Source organism: Polyodon spathula, chromosome 27 (genome assembly GCF_017654505.1).
Source record: "Polyodon spathula isolate WHYD16114869_AA chromosome 27, ASM1765450v1, whole genome shotgun sequence".
NCBI classification, from domain to species: Eukaryota; Metazoa; Chordata; class Actinopteri; order Acipenseriformes; family Polyodontidae; genus Polyodon; species Polyodon spathula.
Window position 1 is genome coordinate 8,055,363 of NC_054560.1, and position 23,925 is coordinate 8,079,287.

The 23,925-nt window shown below is 45.2% G+C and overlaps 1 protein-coding gene across 1 annotated transcript; it reads left to right on the forward strand.

Moving 5' to 3' along the window:
* Nucleotides 1-281: 281 nt before the first annotated feature.
* On the forward strand, nt 282-23,923 carry LOC121301200 (midnolin-like; the record flags this gene model as incomplete). The annotated part of the gene is made up of 8 exons (XM_041230344.1): nt 282-448; nt 4,854-5,082; nt 6,809-6,896; nt 7,279-7,341; nt 16,222-16,671; nt 17,265-17,382; nt 17,599-17,916; nt 23,721-23,923. Coding segments are annotated over exons 2-8 (1,461 nt in total), but the record flags the coding sequence as incomplete, so codon positions are not given.
* Between the last annotated feature and the right edge of the window lie 2 nt (nt 23,924-23,925).

Genomic DNA, 23,925 nt, shown 5'->3' on the forward strand with positions numbered 1-23,925 from the left:
TCAAACGTCTGTGATGAATAGTTTTGTATATGAACCCAATTCTGCACCTTTATTATTTTACACTATCGTTCTTTACTACTGAGCTGTCAGTTGAAACTAAACTGGCGCCACCTTATTAAACACAAGTGATTTTGCAAACCACAAGGTTCAGGATTGAGAAATCTCCACCCAGCAGTGCGATCGCGTTTATAAACTGTCCCACCTCCGGAGTTTGCAGTCAGTCCGCTCTTGGGACGGGATAGCTGGAACGTCGTGCTCTCGGGACACTTGAGCCGGTAAATTGGATTTGTGGTGACATCATAAACTCGGGAATACGGGACTAACGGCGACAGCGAGGATTTATATTTACAAACTTTTTTTAACAACACATTTCTACTCTAATAACTAAGTGGAATCCTTTACACAAGCCTCGGTGTTTACGAGGTGTTATACGTGTTCTTTAAACTGGGTGAGTGCAATTAGTAACATTTTATATGTACAGTCACTCTTTAAGACAAGAACAGAAAACTTAAATAAAACGCCCCTCCTGGTGAATTAACCAGCTTCCCAGTGCTATACTGCTGTGGTGCCGAACCTGTTCAAATTAATTCATTATTATAATGCATGTTATTAGATTTGTGACTAAGACGAACGCTACAACCCTGCCAGTCGGTACCAGACAGTACCTACTTTGGGTTCCCATTTTATACCTGGTTTCAGTTAGGTCTACTGGTCACAAGTTATAGCCAGTTCATACTACTGGTTTTACTGGTAACCATTATGCAAAAATACGAAGCCATCAAGAACCGAACCATCTTGTTAATTCATGGTATGCTGTCAAGTATATTGTTATCAGATACATGTAACATGTACATATAAAAGCTCGCATATTGAGGCAGCCTGCATACCACACTGTAATGCAAAATAACGGTTTCTCTTCTCCCTGGCTTTCTTTAAGGTTTGCAGTGTGTTAACGAGCTAAATGCACGCAGTACGAGGATTTGCTTTGTGAAATAAGCACCTATTGGACTCATAACCGAGTCAGTGCAGTAGAAAGCCGTGTTGTTATGACGTGATGTAATCGCTCCCAGGATTGAAGGAAATACCTTGACATTTTAGTGACGCCTTTCCGAGTACACAATGTGCTTCTGCTAATATTTGTTCTTGCGAAATTGGGAAATGCAGAATGTTTCCTGTAATTCAAAAAAAAACGCTAAAAAAAAAAAAAAAAAAAATGGTCTTATGTTTAAGATTTACTGTTTTTTGCACTGCATTCATGAATGCAAACAAGCCAATGTATTCTATTATTAGAGACCGTGTTTATAATAATAATAATAATAATAATAATAATAATAATAATAATAATAATAATAATATGAATTGCATATAAAACGATGCTATGAGATGTTTAATGGAAATATTTAATGTAATGTGAGGTATAAGGGCTATGAGAATCAATGCTTATAGAATCTCCTAGTTGGCATTTTTGTAACTTTATTGAGTGTTTATTTGTTTTTGTTTTTTGTCCAAGTCACAGTTTTGTCACCATATAATCTTAAAGTGTGTGAGTCACTGAAAACGATAAAGGATAATTAACATCATATAGGCGCTCCCGTCTCAGCTGCTTCGGACCGCTAAGCTCTTAACTACACCAATGGGCCAGTCTGCGTGAGTCGGTGCCCTCACCCCACCCGTATAATTGTGTGTCACCACGCAGCACTCCCAGCCATGTTTAAGAAGACAGCCATGATTACTAACGGTTTGTACTGTGATGAGTCTATAAGGCTGGGAAAGTCCAAGCAAGGAGACTTGTGAAGCTCACGGTGTATCCTTTACTTAGACCAACTGAAACACACTGCCGAGGGGAGGGAATGCAGTGACCGGTCTGAGCGGGATTGTCTATTACGCAATGGTGGCAGCCTTCTTGTAAGATGTTTTGTAAGAGTACTGCCGTTCGTCACCCGTCATCGCGATCGTCCCAAATTGCACATTGGCTAATGACTGACAGTGTGCTGTACATTATGTTGAAAGACTGAATTTCAGGTGGGGCTGCGCTCCAAAGCGACGCGTTGCCTTGTGTACGCGAGGATGCGTTTCTGTACCTAAACAGGACATGTCCCGTGCGTGTTATTAACAGGTGTCTCTCCAGGTGCATGCAACCACGAGCAGATTAGTGACTTGGTATGGGGCATATCTGCACTTCTTTCGACTGACAACAACTTTTGCATGTTCTCTCCATCTACCGTTGCATTGGACTCTTTAAACGTTTTTAAAACGTTTAGGGTTTATATATAGTGTTTTTTTTTTAAGCCTAAGCGATGCTGTAGCTTTAAAAATCGCATTATGACAAAGATCTTAGTCTAGTGGGCCAACATTCTTCAGAATAGCCCTGTGTATTCAGCACACGTGTATTGTATAGTACTTGTAAACCGCTTTTGCTGCTCGGAATGCATCAGTACTAACATCTGAAGATTCTTACAGCTTTATCTGATGAGGATGCGATGTTCCCTTCTAATTGCTTCTGGTAATACCTCAGTAAACCTGTGAGAGTTCAACGAGACCTCAGAGGTGTGCCCATTCCCCTGACACTCCAAGCATAAGGAAGATCACGCAGCGATCCCACTGTAAGCCACCAGAGGGCGAGCGCGTCGTTCTGTAATTCGCTCGCTGTGTCTTCATTCACTGCCCGGGTGTGTACTGCCTGTGCCGGCACAGAAGTAAGAACCGCGGCCGTTTAGACTGCGAAACACTGTAGCCATACAGTCATTCGATGTGCAGATCGTTGCACTGAACTGCCAAGTCACTGCAAAATATAAGCCTGCATTGTCCTGCTGCTGCCTTGTGTTTCAGTGGTGACACACTGCGTTGTAATTGGTGAGGCACGGTGTACAGGTTGGTTGCTAGGACAAGCTGGATCGCTTGTTTTGCCTTTGTTGTGCCCGTTGTCTGTATTCAGAATGTGCACACCTGGCTGGGCGAGTGGCTGAGCTTCCTCTGATGTTTGTGTGGTGTAAACGTACGAGGCTGTGCAATAGCAATGTGAGTTGAACGATTGAAATCAAGTACATTTAACTGAGCTTGTGTAAACAGTGGAAACTAAACTTCATTGAAATAGTCAACATAGGTGGCTCACTCACTCCCTATAATTTGCTTTGTGTGTGTGTATCTATCTATCTATCTATCTATCTATCTATCTATCTATCTATCTATATATATATATATATATATATATATATATATATATATATATATATATATATATATATATATTGTTGTAGTTGTTGCGTGACTCAAAGTACAATACTACTACTAACCCTACTAATACAAGTAATAATAATTATAATTACAATATATTTTGCAACTGGACCCATGCATAAACCTTTAATACAATAAATAATCACTAGGGGGAGCTCTGGTTGAGAGAGTAAACCAGGAGGACTAGAGACAGATGTGTGCTATTTTATCTACATTTGTAAGCCACTCTCCAGCAGCATGCATCGTGCCAGTACATTGGTATTGTCAGGAAAAACGAACCCTCACGTTTTATAACGCCGACCTTTTAAAATGCGTGGGTGCTATTTATAAACTAGAACCACAATGTCCGAATTTTAACAAGGCTGGTAATCGCTAGCCTGGGCACGGCAAGCTGTACAGCGACGCGGGAGTACAGGACTCATTAACCGGCTATTTCCAGAAGACTCGGAGCCGAGGAGGAGGCTTTTAATAATTCACCACAAATATAAAATGCTGGCGTCAGGATAAATTGCATAGCACGGCAAAGCAATAGAGTGAAGCAGTGCAATCGCATAAGGTTTTTTTTGTTTGTTTGTTTTAGTGTTCCTTTCTGATCCCAGCCAAACTGAGCTAGCGCTACACTGTTATAGTATAAATTAATAAATGCATATGCTACAGCTGCGCCAAAAAAAAAAAAAAAACTAAAAGCAGACAATGTAATTACAAATATATACACGCATTGGTAATTCCCCGACTTAGGAAGAGAGCTATGTAAATGAGTTCGCTTGTGGTGTTTTCTTTATTTAAATCGAAAATAATACACATCTAAAACACATCAAGGGCGATCGCACTTGTTCTCGGACAGCCGTTTGTGATTCTCATACATTATGAATGACCCGAAATTGCCTCAAGTGGGCGGAGACTACACGCATCCCCTGGTTTTAGCCTCGCCCTCCTGGAAGCCGATTGGCTGTTGGTGACAAAGATTGCGCTGTTAAAGGAGGGGGGCGGTGTCGGACCGCCACGTGAGTGTTTCAGAGTGTCCGCTGATAGGTCGAGCTCAGGGTCTCAGCGTTCGGTCTGCGTTTATAGGCTTGGATTACCCAAGCCGAACGCCGAGACTTTGTTACATTTTTTTGGTTGTTGACTTTGCGTTGGAGCTGCATCAGCTGCGGGGACGCGGCGGAGAGCAACAGCGACCCTCATAGACCTGATCGCAGGCTGTTAAAAATAAAAAAAACAGGCTTACATCTCCAGACGTTTTAAACCCCCTCACCACCCATTCAAAACATACAGCTTTTATTTTCTTCTTTTAAATCTGAAATACGGATTGTGCAATTGCGTTATCAGGGGCTCGCTCTTCTGAAGGAATCCGTGCTACCCTTGTCGCATCTATAGTTTTATGTCTGGTCTGGACGTACGATTCACAAGAAAGAGACTGACCTACAAACGAAAGGGGGACTCGAAAAGGTGCTACATATGAACAGATATATCCCGAAAAAGAACAGATATCCTGATTTTTTTCCCTACATAAAATTACAAAACAATCACTGTGGATCTTTCGATTTTTTTTTTTATTTTTATTTTGCGACCTCCCTACCTTCCCCTCTGACCGCGACCCTTCTCCCTCTTGAACCCAGGTCAGCGAATGGACCAGCACCCCAGCACCAGGAGCTGCAGCAGCCGGGGAGCCACCGCCTGTGAGGCCATCCCAAACGAGCCGCCCATGAATTTGTACATCCACACCACTACCGGGACCCGCTTCGAACTGACCGTCCCTTTAGAGGAGACGGTAGAAGGACTCAACAAGCGATTATCGCAGAGATTCAAAGTCCCGAAAGAAAGACTCGCACTCCTGCACAAAGAAACGTGAGTGAAACTATTATTATTACCAGTAGCATGCATGCATGTACTGCACTTGTTATATATTGCTAGCTTGCTTGTTATACGAGCTTTCTGTGTTGTGTAGGTCTCGGGATAACAATGCAATCATGCATGAGATATACCGTGCAAGGGTTTGTTTGCAATATCGGTTGTGATAGAGTACACAATTGTGTATGAAACAGATGCATTCTTTGTTGCACTGTCTTTGTATGGATTGGGGGTTTGTTATACTCTAGAGCGGAAAAGTATTGGGTTTTCCGTTAGTAATAAGGGGGCAACGTTATAGAACAGATCTACAGCCGTACATGCATATTGCGCTGCAATGCAAAGGTTAGGGTGACGAGGTGGTGATGAGGGGGCGAGGACTGGAGCGGAGCGCAGTCAACCCTTATCGCCACCCCCCTCACTGGCCTCAGTGCAGAGCAGCAAGATTGCAGAGGGACTGCTGGAGATGCGACCTGTGCTTACTAGTGTGAGAATGCGCTGACAATATCGAAACAGACTTTCATGTAAAAAAAACTAAAAATAAAAAAAATGACGGTTAAAATATATATATAAATAGTCGTGCAAAAAAAAGCCCTACACCCTCTCCCACCTTTACATTACAATAGCGCTAACCAATACATTGGACAGTTAGCACACTCGCTTTCATTTGCCTAATCGCTCAAAAGGTGGCTATTCCTAAGAGCTGGCTTTTACGATTACAGGTTCACGATCGACAGCACAGCAGGGGTGTACAGTAATAGCATAGGCCAATTGAAAACTTTTTTTTTATTGTTATTATTCGCAACACAAAGAAAAAGACGCGGGGGGGGCGCTTTGTGAACCAGGATGACCCCGAATAACCGCTGTATTCAGATCCTTCTAAAGAAAGGCGATTGTAATTGCCCCCTGCCGTTCTCACCTCCAAATCACAACTTATTTTAAAACACTTTCCAAGTAGCTGCCCTCAAGCTAAGGCTCTTTGTTCTGTGGGGGTGAAGCGGAATACAGGCAGGCCTGCTTCGTGCTTCAGGGCTGAGGAGAGCGGCACAGCCAGTCCTCTAGTTTAGAAGAGGGGTGCGTACTTAAAACAAATAGGGCCTAATGCATAAAACAAAACACAGCATGGCGGTCCGGTTATAACATAAAACGGTAACTGTATCCGTGGAGCTCAAGGTGCGACATGAATAATAATCTGCAGCGTACTGTCGTTTCGTGCGCTGCGTGTAAGTAACTCGATTGTAAGGTGTTGTGAAAGCGAAACCCCTCATACAGTCGTTCTTCTTTTAAATGCCACGATCTTACTCACTGTGAATAGCGCTGCGGTGGAGCGAGTGTGTGGCTTTTTCCGTTGGCCTTGCAAGGTCTTTTTCTTCTGTTAACCAGTACAGCCCTTTTGACTAATAATTGGCGAGGGGTTACAGAGCACACGTTGAGTGGTTTACATGTATTTTCTCATGCATGCAGTGATGGTTGTCTCTCAGCCCTTAGGTGGCTAAACTAAAGCAAGCTATTTTTAGAAATGTCTTCCTTTTTTTTCAGCCCTCGGTAGAGAGACACCGGGTCAACAGCTGTCTAAGAACATCGTGCTCTATTTAGAAAAAATAAAAAATAAAAAATGCAGACACTACCAAGAAAAGTAGTTGCGCACTTGTTTGCACGCGGTACTTCATTTTTGCTTTGTAAAAATACTAATTATAATTTTGAATTACTTGTATTTCTCCCTAAGGCGGCTGAGTTCAGGAAAGCTTCAAGACTTTGGCATAACGGATGGTAGCAAGTTAACACTCGTCCCAACAGTGGAAGCGGGCCTCATGGTGAGCATTCTCTCTGCATTAATACACACAGCCCCGGTGTAGCGTGTGCAATGCCAGTCACATTCACAGCTGTCTTCTGTTACTGAACCAGGACCCTGTAATGCTCACGAAGCTCAACCCCTGACACTTATCCTTAGCCAAGGGGGGTGGGGGTGGGGATTGAAGTCTTGCAGAGCTCATATCAAACAGCACAATGGTATAGGTTTTAATTTCGCACAGTTAACAGCTGTCAGTTACCAGGCAATACTGGTACACCTTTGTAACCAGATCTGTCAAAGCAGTGCAGTTTTCAAAGTGTCCTACAGACAGATTTGTGCATCAGAGAAGGAAGTCAGCCAACGTTATTAATGACTTCATTGTCTTCTTCCTTTGCTCCGTCAAGTCCCAAGCATCAAGACCCGAACAGTCCGTGATGCAGGCGCTGGAAAGCTTAACAGAAACTCAGGTAAGTGTACGTGTTGAGTTTAATTTGATATTTTTAATCATTGAATACAATCAAGAGTAAGTAAACCAGCGGTTGAAGGCTCTGGGTACACCACACAGCTGTATGCATCTCGTTTTGCGTTTCAGAAGAGGCTGGGGAAGAGAGGCTTTTTATTCTGTGCAATATGCTAAGGGAATGTTTAAGTGATGAGGGAAGATGATTCATTGAAGCTGAGTGTTTGGCCCAAAAAAAACAAAAACAAACAAACAAACAAACAAACAAAAAAACAGCGCGTCAGTGGAATTTGCATTGGGGCGGTTATGAAGGAGAGGGTGCACGCAATATGCGGTACATTACTTTAGTTGTAATCTGCCTGTCCCTTTTAACGCGGTAGAAGCCTTAGTTTGTCAAAGGGGGGTATATTTTAATTAGCTCCCGACGGTCTCATGGCAACATCTGTGCGTTCATTTTTCATTTCAGTTTAAAACAAAAACAAACACAAAAAAAACATTCTCTAACTTCAGAGTTCTAGCTATGCCAACACTTTGTTATATATTTAACACGTGACCTAGTTTATAAACTACTTATTCGGTGATGGATGTAAGACCTATTAATTCAACCCCGCCCTGAAACGCTGGTGGTTCTAATAAGATAAATAATCCTTTGTGTGTTTATAGGGGATTTGCTGTTACACCACGCCGGTTACAGGAAACCAGTTCTCTGTTCAGTTCTCCAAGAGGGGCCCCCAGCGACGACCCAACTTTTTTTTTTTTTTTTTTGGGGGGGTGGGGGGGGGGGGGGGGGGGGGGGGGGGGGGGGGGGTCGCAGGTGTAGTAGTCACATCGTTATTCGGACCTGTCTACTTTCCTTTTTGGCTTGCCAGCCCGCCCTTGACATCATCCCAATGGAATCCTCACCACTGAGGAAATGCGTCAGGAACCTTTAAAGATGAATGGCAGTCATCTGTACATGAACAGTGTTGTGCGGTTCTAGGCGATTAGCTTTCCTGGCCCAACTCCAACCTGCGTTTTCAAGGGTAACCTTCTGTTTTGAGTTTTAATTATTTAAATAAAAAAACACAAGCAGCTGTACTTAGTGGTTTCCTTACACATGACCTGGTTTTGGCTTTTTAAACCATTCTGTGTTCGGCTTTGAAGTCAATTGGAGTTTAAAGAAGTGAAAACCAAGTCTTTTTTAAACATTTTTTTATAATTCTATGTCATTAACAGGAAGTGATTAGGTAGAAGGAAGCAGGACCAGCTTTTGTTTTATAGTGTTGTATAGGGTCTCCAAATATAAACGCACACCCAAAACAGGACCAGCTGTCCTAGTGTGGAAAGAAGGAAACGGGTTAGATTTTGTGCAGCTTCCTTTAGGCTCATTTCAGAAGTTCCAGGTGACCACAGCGAAGAATCCGAGCGGGAACCGAGAATTCGGCTCACAGCTGTGAAAAACCAATGAAATTAAAACTAAACTTCATCACAGTAATCTTGGTTTGCGATTTGCATTTACGGGATCCTATTAGGTTTCGGTAAATTATTTCACACTGTCTTATTATTTTTATTTAGTCACAGGTGACTCACTTTTCGCATAACTGATTTTAACACTTAACTTTAACACCCACTTTTGCAAAGTGGTAAAAAAAAAAAAAAACAGCTTTGAATCCAGAAGGTGATACAAATATTATATAAATGTGTCCTGCTAAAATCATGTACCCTACATTTATTTAGAATATTATTATTGTTATTGTTATCATTGATGGGGCATTGGGGACTTCGCTTGATCAAATAAGTCATTCTTGTAGGTTGCAAGCACAGCCCCCTCTGTCAAATGTTATATATATATTTATTTCCAGTACAGGTGGAACATGAGTATAACCACTTAAATGAATGAATGAAAGGGGCTAGGATATAGGATGCATGATCCTATGATACAGGATATATACTGCTCCGTGCGGACCAGAAAAAAAAAGTCACAAACTTTTAAAGTCACAAACAAAACAAATAAATGAATAAAAGAATCTGCTGCTGCTGCAAACGGAGTTGATAAGCTGAGCTCCAGCCCCCCCAGGCTCGCTGGCTTCCTGCAGAAATCTTTAACCTGGAAATCCTGCCGTTGCTGTGAGAGATCAGAGCAGGGCTGCAGTGGTGTCAGTCTGTCCCTGCTCTCATTCATAGTGCAGATCTGCTTGACGAGCTCTCCACAAGATAAAGAAAACAAAGCCCATTGTTTCACACAGCCCCGCCAAGCATGCATAATGATGCTGTGTACCCTGAAGCTACCAGCAGGTAGGGTTGGCAATAAAGGGGTTAGCTTTAGGTATAGCAGAGGGCAGTGCGGGTGACGTAGGCTAGGCTACGAATTGTATGTTATTGCCTTCGTTAGTTGAGTTTTTAAAATGATGACTCCTAGTTCTAAGTTATATCATGTTAGATGACTGTCTTGGCCTGTCATTTCAAAACCCAGCTGTAAGTGGAGCTATACCTTGGATTACTCATATGCGATTCTCACTCTTCGCTTTCTCTGCAAGACCTCTATTCAAACATTTGGAATGAGTAAGAACTGTAGGCTGTTCTGGGCACCGTGTATAGTTAGGGCTTCTGTAGTTTTGCATAGCTAGATACAGGTTGGTTTAGTGTACAAAAAACATTAGGTGTTTGAATGTATTCTTAATATAATTCTGCGCAGAATGTGTCACAGACCCATGCTTCGTGAATCTGTAACACAATAGGAGTCGTGTGTGTTCATACCTAGTCACATTTGAATTGCTGACCTGGGTTTTATCTGATTGAGTCATCGCTTTAAAGTCTCGGTGCAGGGCTGTACCAGTTTTAAACTGCGTTTAAACATAGAGCTCATTGTGCAATGCAGGAGAGCGGCAAGGTGCTTGGAAGTGTTCATCTTATCTGAAATATTGTGTGGTTTATTTGCACTGGCAGCTGTCTGACCGCTGGATCTGTATAAAATAAACCCCCCTGGCTTTCCCTTATTGTAGCCTCTGAGATGCAAACACACCGGGGACCCACCTGCTGTGTTTCTCCACTCGGGAGCGCAAACATTAACTGGGGATGAAGAAAGAATGCTTTAATCCACTGCTAAAAGCCCCCCCCCCCCATCAGCTTTTTTGTTTGCTGTTGCATTTATTTAAACAAGCAAAGCACATTGATTTACAGCTGAAATGGCTCAAGGGTAAAAAAAAAAAAAAAGAGCAGGAATTGGTTGTTTCGGTGTTTGTTTTAAGTGGTGGATTAGCTTTGAGATTTGCTTGGCATGTTGTATTGGTCTGCCTGTACCCCGGTTGTATGTGGGGTAGTGTTAAAGGTAATCGAGGAACCCTTTACAAGATTCTTGTATTCCCAGCTCAAGCCCTTCAGGGCGGGTCCAGTGCAGGCCTGACTCTAGAAGCAATCTGAGGGGCTGTTTGCAAATACTCGTTCTGAATTTCCACAAGCAATAAGTTCTCATCGAAAACTGAGTAAGGAAAACTGGGTGCATCGGTGGACATTCCTTACACCTGACCTTCTTGATCCTGTTACGAGGATCGGACTGGCGTTAAGGGTAGGATAGGAGCAGGGAGAGCACGCTGTTCCTCTGTGTGCTAATGTAATTATCGGAACATGTTAGGAATGCAGCATGTGATTGTCATTGTGAGTCATCCAGACTTCTGTGAACAGAAAGAACAGGTTGTACTGTACTATGAGCTGCCAGAAGGGAAAATAACGGTGGGGTAATGGTGTGAGTCAGGGCTGCCCAGCACCAAGGGGAGGGTATGTGTCTAGGCAGTGGATCAGTGATTGACTTTGCTGTTTTTGGTTTATTGGTCAGCACATTCTTTAGATAGTATGGTAGAACTGATGCTGCAAGCTGGGATTTCTCTTGTATTTCTCTTATTTATGTTAAGTGCTGCTACTCCTCTGATCCTTGCTATTTCAGTCCCGCTGCGCACAAACTCCTTCCACATGCCGTGCTATAAATACAAAATGGGACGCACTTTCCTGCAACTCTGACCTCATCTGCGACGCAAGTTGGAAGTCTTGGGATTGGAAAGAATCTCCTGATAATCAATGCAGGAGAGGCACTGTGGGGGTCGTAGGAGGAATGTGTGTGTGTGTGTGTGTGTGTGTGTGTATATATATATAAATGACACACAGCCCCACACACAAGCACAAGGCGCATTTAATTAAATCCCAGGTAGAATACAAATTCCAGCCTTGAGCCTCCAAGAGCACTCTGGCATTTCAGAACCGAGCAGTTTATAGCCTTGGCTATTTTAGTATTCATGTGCAAGTTTATTTTTTGAGCCTGAATATTTTTAGCTGACTACAAGGGCGCTAATAAGAGGAATGTGTCACCTCCTTTATTTAAGACTATTCGCACAGCCAAAGTAGAGAATAGGGCCGCTGAGTCACTAGCACTGCACAGCTGTGAGAACACGGCGCGCCCGGTGAGTCTCATCTCGGCCTAATGAACACCTTGACCACGTCCCTCCCCTGCTGCAAAATAGAGCTGTTGAAGCCCTTTTAGAAATCTGAAAGGCGTTTTTCCTCCCATGTGTAATTTGCACATCTTTCTTACAAAGGGAAAGGGAAAATGAGTGAGTCAAAATGGATTCCGTTCCAGGACTGTTGCTGGTGATCTGCGTTTCACTTCCTTTGTGTTTATTCCACAAACATGACGGACGGGTCGGATTCTTCTCTGTCTCGCATGGAATTTCAGCTGTGCTGTTAAACTAACCTCGCTGTTTGTTAGGCTCAGGCACGCACATGCACACACAGACACACGCTTGCTTAAGCAAAGCGAATCGTATTGACCTCGCACGAGCAAAGAGCCGACGATCATGCATGCAGCCCCTGTTTTATTCTTTTATTATTTTTGCAGCTTTTCTATGCGTGGAGCACTGAAGCTAGAGTGCCTTCTCTCTCCCCTGGGATACGTTTTGTGTGCTTTAATGTATTTCTGTGTTTGTGCAGCAGCTGCCGATCTCAAGGTGCCTATATGTGGAGCTGGTGGTGTTCTTTGTGTCGGAGTGTGGGGGTGATGGAAGGGAGAGGGGGGGCTAAGGCTAGATGAATCGTGACTGCCGGCCTTTTGATTCGCCGGTGGCTTTTGTGGCTTAAGTGTTTGGCATCGTGACTAGGATGGAGGGGGTGGGGGTCTGGAAACAAGAGGGCAAGAGAGTGCCTAATGGAGCCAATTAGCACAGGAGCCGCTGTGTTTGTACATCTTTCCAATCTGTTCTTATTTAGGCCACTTTAGGACGAACTTAGGACCGTAAAGGGAAGGGTGTAGAGAATAGACAAAGGGGTTGGGTTCATTCAGCCCTCGCTGTGAAGCCCAATCTATAATCAAGGCATTTTTTTTTTCTTTCAGTGCAGTGATAGTTGAGACCACCTATTCTACCCCCACTCCTCCCCCTCCACCCACCCTTCCTTTTGTGTTTGTTGAATGTTGCACACTGCTCTCTCACTCTCTCTCTCTCTCTCTCTCTCTCTCTCTCTCTCTCTCTCTCTGGAAAGGTAGAATGCCTGCAAATGAGTTTCTTGAACCACAGGGACCCCAATAAATAAAACTGTCAACTGTGTGAAGTTTGAAAAGCCTGCAGCGCGTTCTCGCTGAATATTTCATGACTGCAGCGCTCCCCCCTCCCCGCGCCCCAGCACCTCCTCCTTCCCTGCTCCTTGGCTGCACTGCAGCTTTATTCACAGGCAGGCTGGCAGTGCGGGTGGGTACCCAGCATGGAGAGGCTTTCAGCGTTATCCCACAGGCTAACAGGAGGCAGCCTCTGTGCAGGGAAAAAATGTCTAAATCAAACCTCTAGTCCTAGTACACAGGAGGGGAGGGGGTGAGAAACGAGACGGGCATTGCAGACTGCTAGGTAGAAAAACATCTGTAACAAGTCTTCAGTAAGCAATAAACAAAGATTCTTCATCAGCATCTAATATACAGATTTAATATATATGTTTCTTTTTAGGACATCTCTCTGGTCTTTTTCCTTCTTTTGTGTTTTAAGAAAGGCTTAAAGATCTATTCCTGGGTTTCAGAGAGATTTCAGAGGTGGCAGCTGCTGGAGGGGGAGGTTTGAGAAAATTAAGAATTTTTTTTTTTTTTTTTTTTCAGACTAGGTGGAAAGAAGGGGGGGGGGGGGGGGGGGGGGGGGGTGGGGGGTGGGGTCAGGGGGGGGGGGGGCTATTGGCTCCAGTAGTGTACAGCCTCACAGGTTTACCTCCACGAGGGATGATGCATTGTATGGGTCTGGTTAGCTTGTGTTGCTTATGGATTCATGAATAAATGACTAGATTTAAAGCTGGTAAGGGGCTGTATAAATCTTTACGAATACACAGCCCCTTTAACAGGGGTCCCAAGCACACCCCTTTTGTATGGCTGTGAGCAGTAGATAAGGAGGAGGCGAGGGAGACAATGGCTCCAACTGACTGCTGGTCGGTTACCGGCATTTTCGCTGGAGGATGTGCCTGGAATGTGTTTCTGTTAAGAGGAGGGGAGATGGGAGGTTGCAGTGGGGCTGCATCGTTGCAGTAGGTAGGCTTAGCATCTCAGGGCAGATGGGCTGAGCATTTTATTCCCTTTTGAGTTGCGCTGTCACGAATGACTGATTATTTTGGAGTGCAGTTTGCAGTTTGCTTGTACCTCCAGGGGGTATATAAATGCACACATTTATGCATGTGTTCAAGAGGACTTAGAAGCCTGATGAAACAAATTTGCACTCAGATTTGTTTTTTTTGTTTTTAGGGTTAACAGTAAAGTCCTCCTCGCTGCTGCTTCTTGCTCACCTGCCAGGATATTCTCATTAAAGGGATCATTCAGTCAATACAGCTTTTAATGTAGCATTTTCACAAAAATAAATGGACCTTAAAGGGGGGATTGCATTGGGGCTGTTTCTAGAGGACCTGAGACACTGGTGCACATTTCGAAATGAAGGCGATTCTGTGGGTTCTTAAATTATTTAACACAACCTTTGACAGTATAGTATGTATCTCCAGTATCAATTGTTTCATTTTCATGTGTCGACATTTTCAGAGCATTTCGTCCCAGTGAAATAAAGTAGCAAGGATCCACGTTTCTACAAATCGGAAGCGATTTTGAAGTAACCTTCTTAACATTTATTCAGTTGCTGTCTGATAGCTGCTCTGCGTTACAAGACGAAAATCGGAGATGTTCCATGTGACCATTTCCCTTACCAGAAAACAAAACCAAAAATCATTATTCGAAGCAGGAGTTCGCATCTCCGTCACACATGGGATTGTTCGCTGTGATAAACCGCTATGACATGTTCTAGATACCCCGCAAGTTTTCTAGTATGGATTGCATTCATACTGTGGAGGGGCGTTGGGTTGAATCATCTGCGCTAGTCATGGGAGAGGTAGGCTGCAGTGTGTAAAGTTTAAACCCAACCCAGCCCCCAGATTAACGCTGAGATCACTCTGGTCTGGGACTGGTTTGGAGAGAGCCCTATACCTTGCATTGTAGGCGTTGCAGTGTGTGTGAGAGCGGTATGTGTGTTTGCATATTGTAACCTCAACTGACACCATCAAGACGCCCATGTAACAAGAGACCCCCTTTGTAATAAAAGGTTAATCATGAAAGTTGATGAGCCCTCCTCTCTCCTGCCTATTGCTGGCCCCCAATGTGTCCGACTGCCTTAATGAATAACAGGTGACCTTTTAGGAAGGAGTTTCCCTGGGTGTTCTCACCGTGAGGGCAAGGGGGTGGGAGTGGGAGCTGTTTGAAGTGATCCCTTGCAATGGGCATTTACACAGAGTAGCTAAATCATATGTGGTTGGAGCGTTATAGATTGGCAGTGCAGGAACAAAGTATTGTGGCTTTTTGTTTTTCTTGTAGGTTTTGTTTTATCTGTTTATCTCGTGGGTTGGGGGTGGCAGGAAAGGACCCCCCCCCCTTTTTTTTTATTAAATAATAAAAATAAGTTAAGGGAAACTTGTTTCCAGCTGCGCCCCCTAACCAGTGTTGGGTATTTCAGTTTCCGGGGGTCGTTTACACAGCTGCGCACCAATGACTCGGAAAGGTCACAGAGGAGAGGATCAATACAAATACCAGAGAGAGGGGAGGGGGGGGGAGAGGGAGAGGGAGAGAGGCCATGCATGAATCTGTGAGGTTAACGCCAGGTCACAGGACTACAGACCTCAAGCACTCTGTCTGGGCTACCTCACTGCCCTGGAAGGCTGGTAGCCAAGATTTGCAGATTGATAGCACTTTATCAAATAGTCTAGGGTTAAGGGGGTTAAATATAGCCGGTTTGGTGGTTAGTTGATCGTTTTGGCATGCAAATTACATTTTAGATAGGCTACCTTATCATAGCAACTGCTTGTGTGCGCCAGCATTGGCCTCTGTTGGTGACTGAATGTGGCCTCTTTCCATTCAGATTCTCCTGAAATAGGAAGGCTTTTTTATGCTTGCAGTGTCAGAACAATCGGTTTAATGTGTGCAAGGGGGAACCATGCCCTAGTTTCCAGGCAGGGAGCCATGGAGAAGGGCACTCTTTGTGTGCATTCTGAATGACTGCTAAGTTCAGGCTTTATCGCCCTCCCATCTCCTGTAAAAGGAAGGAGGGCTTCCAAACTCGGTGAAATGCTAGCCAGCCACCTGGAAGGGTCTGCTTTGCCTTGCAGCTGTGATAAAGAATCCCACAGCACAGCCCAATTACTGATGCATAGAGTCCATGTAAGGCAGCCCCTGCGCTGAATAGAACACCCTCCTCATCGTATATCTGCTCAAGCCCGTCTTTCTAGTTTTTCGGCTGTGAGATCTATATCCGATTGAGCTCTCAGAAAAAGTGACTCATTTTGTATGAAAGCGATGAGTAATGTGGTGAAACCGGTTTGAAACGGAGCGCTCTTGTGCTGACCTCTCCTTGCTGTTTCGCAGGTCAGTGACTTCCTGTCGGGACGGTCGCCCCTGACCCTGGCTCTGCGCGTGGGCGATCACATGATGTTCGTGCAGCTGCAGCTGGCTGCGCAGCAGTCCGGGGCTCAGCAGCAAGTGCAGCATCGCCACGTCATCGCGAGGGAGAGTGGAGTATCCACGTCAGGGCCCAGCAGCGGGCAGCACCCCAGGACCGGGCATCACCCCCACCACTCGCACCCTCACCCACACCCTGCCCCCTCTACTGCAACTGCAGCCCCAGCCAGCGCCAGACAGACGGTGGCCCCCAGCTCTGCTCCAGCCGCGGCCCCCCTCTACTGCCCCCCCGCCCGGCCCTCCCCGCTTTCTGCGGGCATGTTCCGGTCACAGAACACGGGCGAGACCCCCGCCTGTGCCACGGCAGCCAGCCCCTGCCCAGAGACGACTGCGCGAAGCAGCAAACAAAAAACCAAGGTAGCGCCTCTATTCCATTTCTTTATGTATGTGTTTTTAATGTCTCGTAACGTAACAGGGGAAAAAAAATAAGCCATACCATTTTGTTTGCTTCTGGTGTATAAACAGCCCTCTGTAGTCAGTGATTAAAACAAAGGTGGCCACTTTGAAAATGTGTGTTGTGTCTCTTACACACACCAGCTTTTTACATTTCCTTTTGTGTGAAGCCGACGGCACAGTCCACAGTATACTCTCTGTGCCTCTGAATGTATTTATCAGCAGCCCCACCCTATTGTCTTCTTGTTACAGTCCCGCCTGCCCTAGCCTGTCCCCGGTTTTAAATAACAGCACCTCTGTGTGTCAGCTTTCACTTTCATTATCAGCTATTGATCTCGAAATCTAGAATTTCAGCCGCCCAGTAACAGACGCTCCAAAGTCCTGGACCCCCTCCAGAGGCACTCCTCCCCAACAGGGCCATTGTCCCGGGGAGCAATACAGTCTTCAGGACAGTCAGACATGTATTTCACAGACAGGACCCTAATCCCCTCTGTCTCTCTCTCTCTCTCTCTCTCTCTCTCTCTCTCTCTCTCTCTCTCTCTCTGTCTCTCTCTCAGGCTGAGTCCTCCAGAAGCACCAGTAGCACTACCAGCCCGGGGCGGTCCCGCAAACCTGGCGCCATCATCGAGAGCTTCGTCAACCACGCTCCAGGGGTCTTCTCAGGAACTTTCTCAGGTACGACAAACCAGAACCTCATAACCCCCATTCTCTGACCCGAAACCCCACTGAAAACCCCTCTCTGAAACTGAGCCCCCCCACCCCACCCCCCCGCCACTAGTGTAATAGCTGTGGTTGCAAGAGCCAGAAGAAATCTGAGGATTCTCCTATTTGCATGTATTTGCACACTAGTGAGTCTTTTAATAGTTATGGATGATCTCTCTCCTCTCTCAGGCACTTTGCACCCCAACTGTCAGGACAGCACCGGTCGGCCACGGCGAGACATTGGCACCATCCTGCAGATCCTCAACGACCTCCTGAGCGCCACTCGGCACTACCAGGGCGTGCCCCCCTCTCTCACCCAGCTCCGCTGCCAGACCCAGTGCAGCCCTGCCTCGCCTGCGCCCTCCCCCCCTCCCTCTCCCCCTGCCACCGGGGGAGCCAGCCTCTCCGCAAGCCTCTCTGCCAAAGCTACCTCAGTGCCCAGCGCCAGCAAGCCCAGCCTGCACCCCTTGCAGTGCCAGAACCAGATCCGCATGTGCAAGCCCAGCGGTGAGTCACACACCATCGTTGTTGTTGTTGTTGTTGTTAAGGTAATGGCCACCTAATTCATTATGAATTCCCAATGGAACACTACAGGAATAAACCATGAATATCTTGCGCACTTCCTCTGAGTTCTGAAGTAAGACTTTGAATTCACCCCTTGTTAATTCACGTGGCTTGAGTTACACACAGTGATTCCGTGTTCCTTTGTAAAACAAAAATAAAATAAATTAAATGATGTTGATTACACATATAAGGAGTGAATCTGGATGTATGTGCAAGCAAAGACATTACAACAGGGTTGTAATTAAGGGAAAGAGGCTCTGTGTGTGTGTGTGTGTGGCTGGTGAAAACGTAATCATTCAGATAGTGCCGAATCTCTTTTCACTGTAATTCCTGCTGGATGTAGTGATTGTTAATGACAGGGCACTGGTTTAAAAGGGATTTGCATACAGTGGCAAATGCAGTTAAATTCAGGCACTGTACGTGGATTGTAATTTAGGAGCTGAACCAGCTGGAGAGTCTGCTCGAGGTTCTGTAGAGGGGGGTTGGGTATGGCGGGGTGGGCTGTCTGTGTGGGGGGAGGGGGCAGCACCACCTTGGGAATGCGGCACTAACTCTACAGGCCTGTTCTGTCAGGCTTCAGTTGACACGCTGCACCGCTAGGCCTTGCTTTGTTTGCCTTGTCGAGGGTGAAGGTGTTTTCTGGAGAACAGGCTCGATCTGTCACACTCTCGAGATTAAAAGGAGAGGAAAAGAGATTGTTCGCTCTGATACCAGAGTTCAAACAGAAACTAGATGACCTTGATCTAAACTGTTAATTGGGAGAGAATGGGAAGGCAAATTTAGTTTCACATCGTTGTTAGTCAGTGTTAGTTGCCAGGCACGGGTGTTGACACGTGAAGGTGATGGCGATGGCATTAAAGGCAGGGGAAAAGATGTCTGCTTATTTCCTGTGTGTAAAATCCCAGTTTTTTTTTTTTCTCTGCTCAAGATGTGAAAGGGTTAATTAACGGATGTGCTCCAAAAATGCAGAACGCTGTACGATGCTGCGTCTGCCTTTCTCACTGCGTGTGCTGAATCTCTACTTTGTTCTTTCTTTTTGGCAACAACAACAAAAAGACAAACAAGATCCACACACTTTAAGTAATTCATGCCTCTTTTTTTTTTTTTTTTTTTTCTATCCGAAACAGTCCAGTCAATGGGACGGCCTACTCTTTTTCCGGTCCAAATCTCTAACCTCATCTGTAAAACATGTTGCATCTTTCCAAACTGCCGGGCCCTCAGTAGCACTCTGTGTTCCTTGCTGCTTTAAATAGAAAAGAGTTATCCAAAAAGAAAGGAAGCCGGGAGAGAATGTGCATTGTATTTTGGGGGGGGGGAGGGCAAGAGAAATAACCCTGCTCTGAGCTCCCATTCATAAAATTCCACTTCTGTATCCAGCTGCCTACAGATTTATTGACATTTCCTCTAAAATGCATTAACCTTTTCGATGTGTGTTTCAGACAGTGGGCCGCTGTTTTTAACCCTCCCACTAATATACTTTAGTCTTCAGCCTTCCAGTTTTGCACAAGTTGTTTGTTTTTTTTTTCTTTAGTTCCTTTTCAAACTAGGGTTAGCTGTAACCCAGAGTGACACAAAATGCGATCATGAATTGGGAAGCAGTGTGTGCGTGTAGGGGGGTGGCAGGGGTGAGAGAGGGGCATTTCATTTTGTTTGTGCGAGGAAGGGAAGGGAGTGGTTGCGAAACTGTGGAATTCATAAATACTTGCCCCCGCCTCTCCCCTTATCCCTTTGTTTGTTTAGTCTCCCAGCACAGTGTGAGCGAGCAAGCCCGTTGTGAGCGTCAGAAGTCGCAGGCTTTAGTTCAGCAGATTAGAGCTGAAGAGGGGTTTTCAGAGGCCCTTGCAGCTGCTAATTTAAAAATGGATGACTAAAGAAATTTACTGGGCAGGCAGGCGGACTTCTGTCTGTCTCTCTCGGTCTGTCAAGTTAGGGTTATAATTGGTGCGGGGTGGAAGGAGGATTGGCATATCTTGAGTTTCTTAAAAAGCTTTATACGAAACTGTATCGTGACTGGCAGATGCTGAATGGTGATGTTTGATTTGCCATCGCTTATACAAGGGGATGCTGGAAACGCAACAGAAGTGCACGATATATTTCCCATGAATCGCTTTACTAAGAGCGCTTCAGCTCATGCACAAAATAGACCCAAAATAGGTCAGAGAAAGATTTGTAAGTAATAATAATACAAATACTAATTGTTTTAAATTGAACTTTAACTGCTATTTCGAGCCATTTGAAATTGCAAGCACAGAGCAGCTACCCTTTGAAACCAGCCTGTATTTCAAGTTGTGGAAAATTCTAAGAAAATAGTTTTTTGGGTTTTTTTTTTTTTTGCATAGGGTGTGTGGTGTTTCAGTTCTTGTTGCCATTGACCAAAGAAGGAAATTGACAGTGTAAAAAAAAAATTAAAAAGTATTTCTTGTTCTCTTCCTGCCAGCCAGCTCTGACGTGACAGTTTCAGATCTCTCCAGGCTGTGCTTTTGCATATTGTACAAGACTACTTAGGGGCCCATTTTAGGCATTGAAAGCGAATGCTTCTACCATGCATTTACCATGCTTATTCAAAAGAAGAATATCACTAAAGAGTATGGGGGAGGGTTGTTGTATTGTCATACTGGGTAATCCAGGGTTAATTAGAGGCTCCAAAAGCAGCTGGTAGCGATGGCTAGTGGAAACTATAAGAACGCTATTATTACCGAAAGCAGCTGCTGTTAACGTGAAAAGGCTGCAGAGTGGTGCAGCGGGGCAGGGCTCTGAGTTACTGCACCCAGCCTGCCCGGCTCTTCGGCTCCCTCTCTTTATTCCCAGGTTTGAGCTCACACTTTGTGCGCGACAGTAGGAGCTCAGCAGGCATTGCACAAGAGCATTAAAGGGGCTTTCAATCAGCTGACAATGAGCCTCGAACAGGGCTTGTGTGTGGCGAATCTCCCCCACTGGTCGCCAAAATCTAGGAATGGTCTCTCTTTATTTTTAATGTTAGGAGAAGGATGTGACACAAAATGAAAGTGAAGGCAGCATTCACTGAGCCAGAGAGAGACCTCCGGGGGAGAAGAGGGGGGATAGGGGAAAGCTCTACTGATTTTTCAGATCCTCCGTCTCTGTGCTGATGTTCTGGGTCAGGGATTCCTATCGCCACACTGTATTGCATGCTTTTGGCTACAGCAGGTTGAGAGATTACCTTGGCTATAAAACCATTGTTGACGTGGGAAGAGGTGGAGGGAGTGGGGTTGCTTCTCTGCTTGCTTTTCTTTCTAACCCCCCCCCCCCCCAATAGTGTAATAGTTGTGGTTGCAAGAGCCAGCAGAAATCTGAGGATCCTGCTATTTGCATATGTCTGCTCTCTCTCTCTCTCTCTCTCTCTCTTTCTCTCTCTCTCGCCCACGCTTGCAGACAGCAGGCATTAGATTAGCACTGACAGCCTGACCTACGCTGTGTTGCCTGCCTTTCTTTCTTTCTTTCTTTCTTTCTTTCTTTCTTTCTTTCTTTCTTTCTTTCTTTCTTTCTTTCTTTCTTTCTTTCTCGTGTTTGGGGGTGCTAGGGGCTGTGTAGGTGGGTCCAGCCGCAGAGCAGTAGCCGTTGATCAGTATGAGCGGGGGAGGGGAGGGGGGGGGGAGGGTTCACCTTTGGAGTTTACTTAACCTCCCCTTTTGTTCGCTCTCCTGCTTGAGGCCCGTAGCTGCTGAGGCTTTTAAAGATTTGAGGGCTGTAAAAATAAGCCTGTCTAAAAACAGCTCCCAGTCGCCGTTTACCAAAACAGGGCTATTGTCAGTGTGCTGTCAGTATCCCATGCCTTACTCTTTATTAGTGGTGTATATTGACAGCCTTGTGGAAAACTGACAAAGCTAGTAATATCAAGCAAGAGGCTGGATCTTCTGCAGTTATCAGTACAGACGCTTTGGCGTTGCTGCTCGTCTCTTGTGCTTGTGTCGCTGTCAAACCGTTTTTGCTGTTTTTATTTCTTTTGCGTGGAGATGCATGAGGGAGGACAGGAGTGCCCCCCACCACCCCCGACTCCCACAAAAACGTTTTCAAATAACAGTGAGGCCAGAGCTGGGTTGCAGCAAGCACAGGACAGGGGAGAGGGAGGCAGGATTGGACATGAACAAAGGCTTGGCTGCACAACAGATTTCCACACAGAAGGGGAGGGGGAGGGGATAGGATCCAGTGTCACCGTTGTATAAACTACTACGTTTTTTTAATGGGACAAAAGTCCTCAAAGAAGGTGACTTTAATCCCATGGTCGAGGCACAATTGCTTTCAATTAATAAAACCTAAATACATAACACATGCGTGTAGATATGTCTGCAGGTATACACCTGTATGGTTGTGTGTGTGTATATGATATGTATTACCAGCTATTTTGTAATCCATTCAGCAAGGTGGACACAGTGTTATTTTATCACTGTGTCAACAGCACGACCCAGGGTTTTTTTTTTTTTTTTTTTTTCCCAGTTTCTTTTATTAATGCAGTATTGATTTTTCATGTGATTAAACTTGTGCTGATTTGGCTTGAACTGCCACAAGTTTAATCAAATAAAAATCAATACCACCTTTAATAAGAGACAGAGGTGGGGTGAAGCATGCCTCGTGTGTTTCAGAGTTCTTGGTTCTCTGAGCTTCGATCTCGAAAGGCTATAATTTGCGAAGTGATCGGTGCGTGCTGCTGTGGGTGCTCAGTAAGGCAGCGCTGAAAGAGAAGAGGGGTAGTTTTAGTTAAAACGTGTCGCCGAGTTACCTCTGATTCTAAGTGGCTTCTGGAAATCCCTGTAAACAGCATCTCTCTCTCTCTCTGCTTGTGTCCTGCACAAATCTCTTAAATTGCGTACAGTGTTGAACTGCATGGCACTGCGCTGCTTTATGTTGTCTTGTGCGGTGGATCCAGCCCGGTGCTCTTGACTGTAGTAGAAGTCTCCCGGGAGCAGTACCAGTGCTCAGAGAGAGCCGTGGCACAGCAGCAATGAGAGGCTTGCTCTCCCGTTCCATATTTCCATTCGCTTGCGTTTTCTATTGAAAGCCAGTAGAATCAACCTTGCCCTCGGAGATGGATGGCTGCACAGGGGCTCGGGTTCGATCAATAGGACTTTTTAATTTGCCATCGATCCCAGTTAAGAGCTTGGTGCGTGTGTTTGTGTTTGTGTGAGTGAGTGAGATAGATTGTGTGTGTGTGCAGTTAATATTCCTGCTCTATTTGATTATTTAATTCCACCTCCCTGAGGCTAGAACAGCAGACTAACAGGCTTCTGGCAAGGAAATCAAATACATAAATAAATCCATCTAAAAATAAAAAGGGATTTAAGCTTGCAGTGTGTTTCTCGTTGTTGTTTTATAAGCTGCCTTAGCAGCTTTGAAGAGCTCTCTTGTTTAATCTGAGGGCTTCCTCTATATCATTTTGCCCAAGAACAAACGCTCAGTAAGAATGCCTCTTTCTGCAGCCCTGTTTATTTAATGGTGTCGGGCTTTGCAGAGTTTCTCTGTCCATCAGGGTCTTGTCTACTCTGCCCTTGAACAGTCACGTTATAAGAATCTCAAGGACCATTCCTGGTTTTAAATATTTGACAGCAAACAAACCGACCTGATAAAAAGAAGAAAAAAAAACACCCCTTCTGACAAAAGCACATGACTCAGGATGTGATGTCATGGTGGTGAGCAAGAGGGGGGGGAGAGGGGTTCTAAGATTGGGGAAGATAGTAAGTAGAATTGCATTGCTTGACAGCGTTTTTTTTTTTTTTTGTCCACCTTTATTTCAGGCGACCGCTTGCGTCAGACAGAGAACCGCGCCACGCGCTGCAAGGTGGAGCGACTGCAGCTGCTGATGCAGCAGAAGCGCCTGCGCAGGAAGGCTCGGCGTGACTCCCGCGGCCCCTACCACTGGCTGCCCAACCGAAAGTCGAGCCGCAGCTACAGCAACAGCAGCGTGTCCAGCGAGGGCAGCGTGGACATGGACTTCGAGGA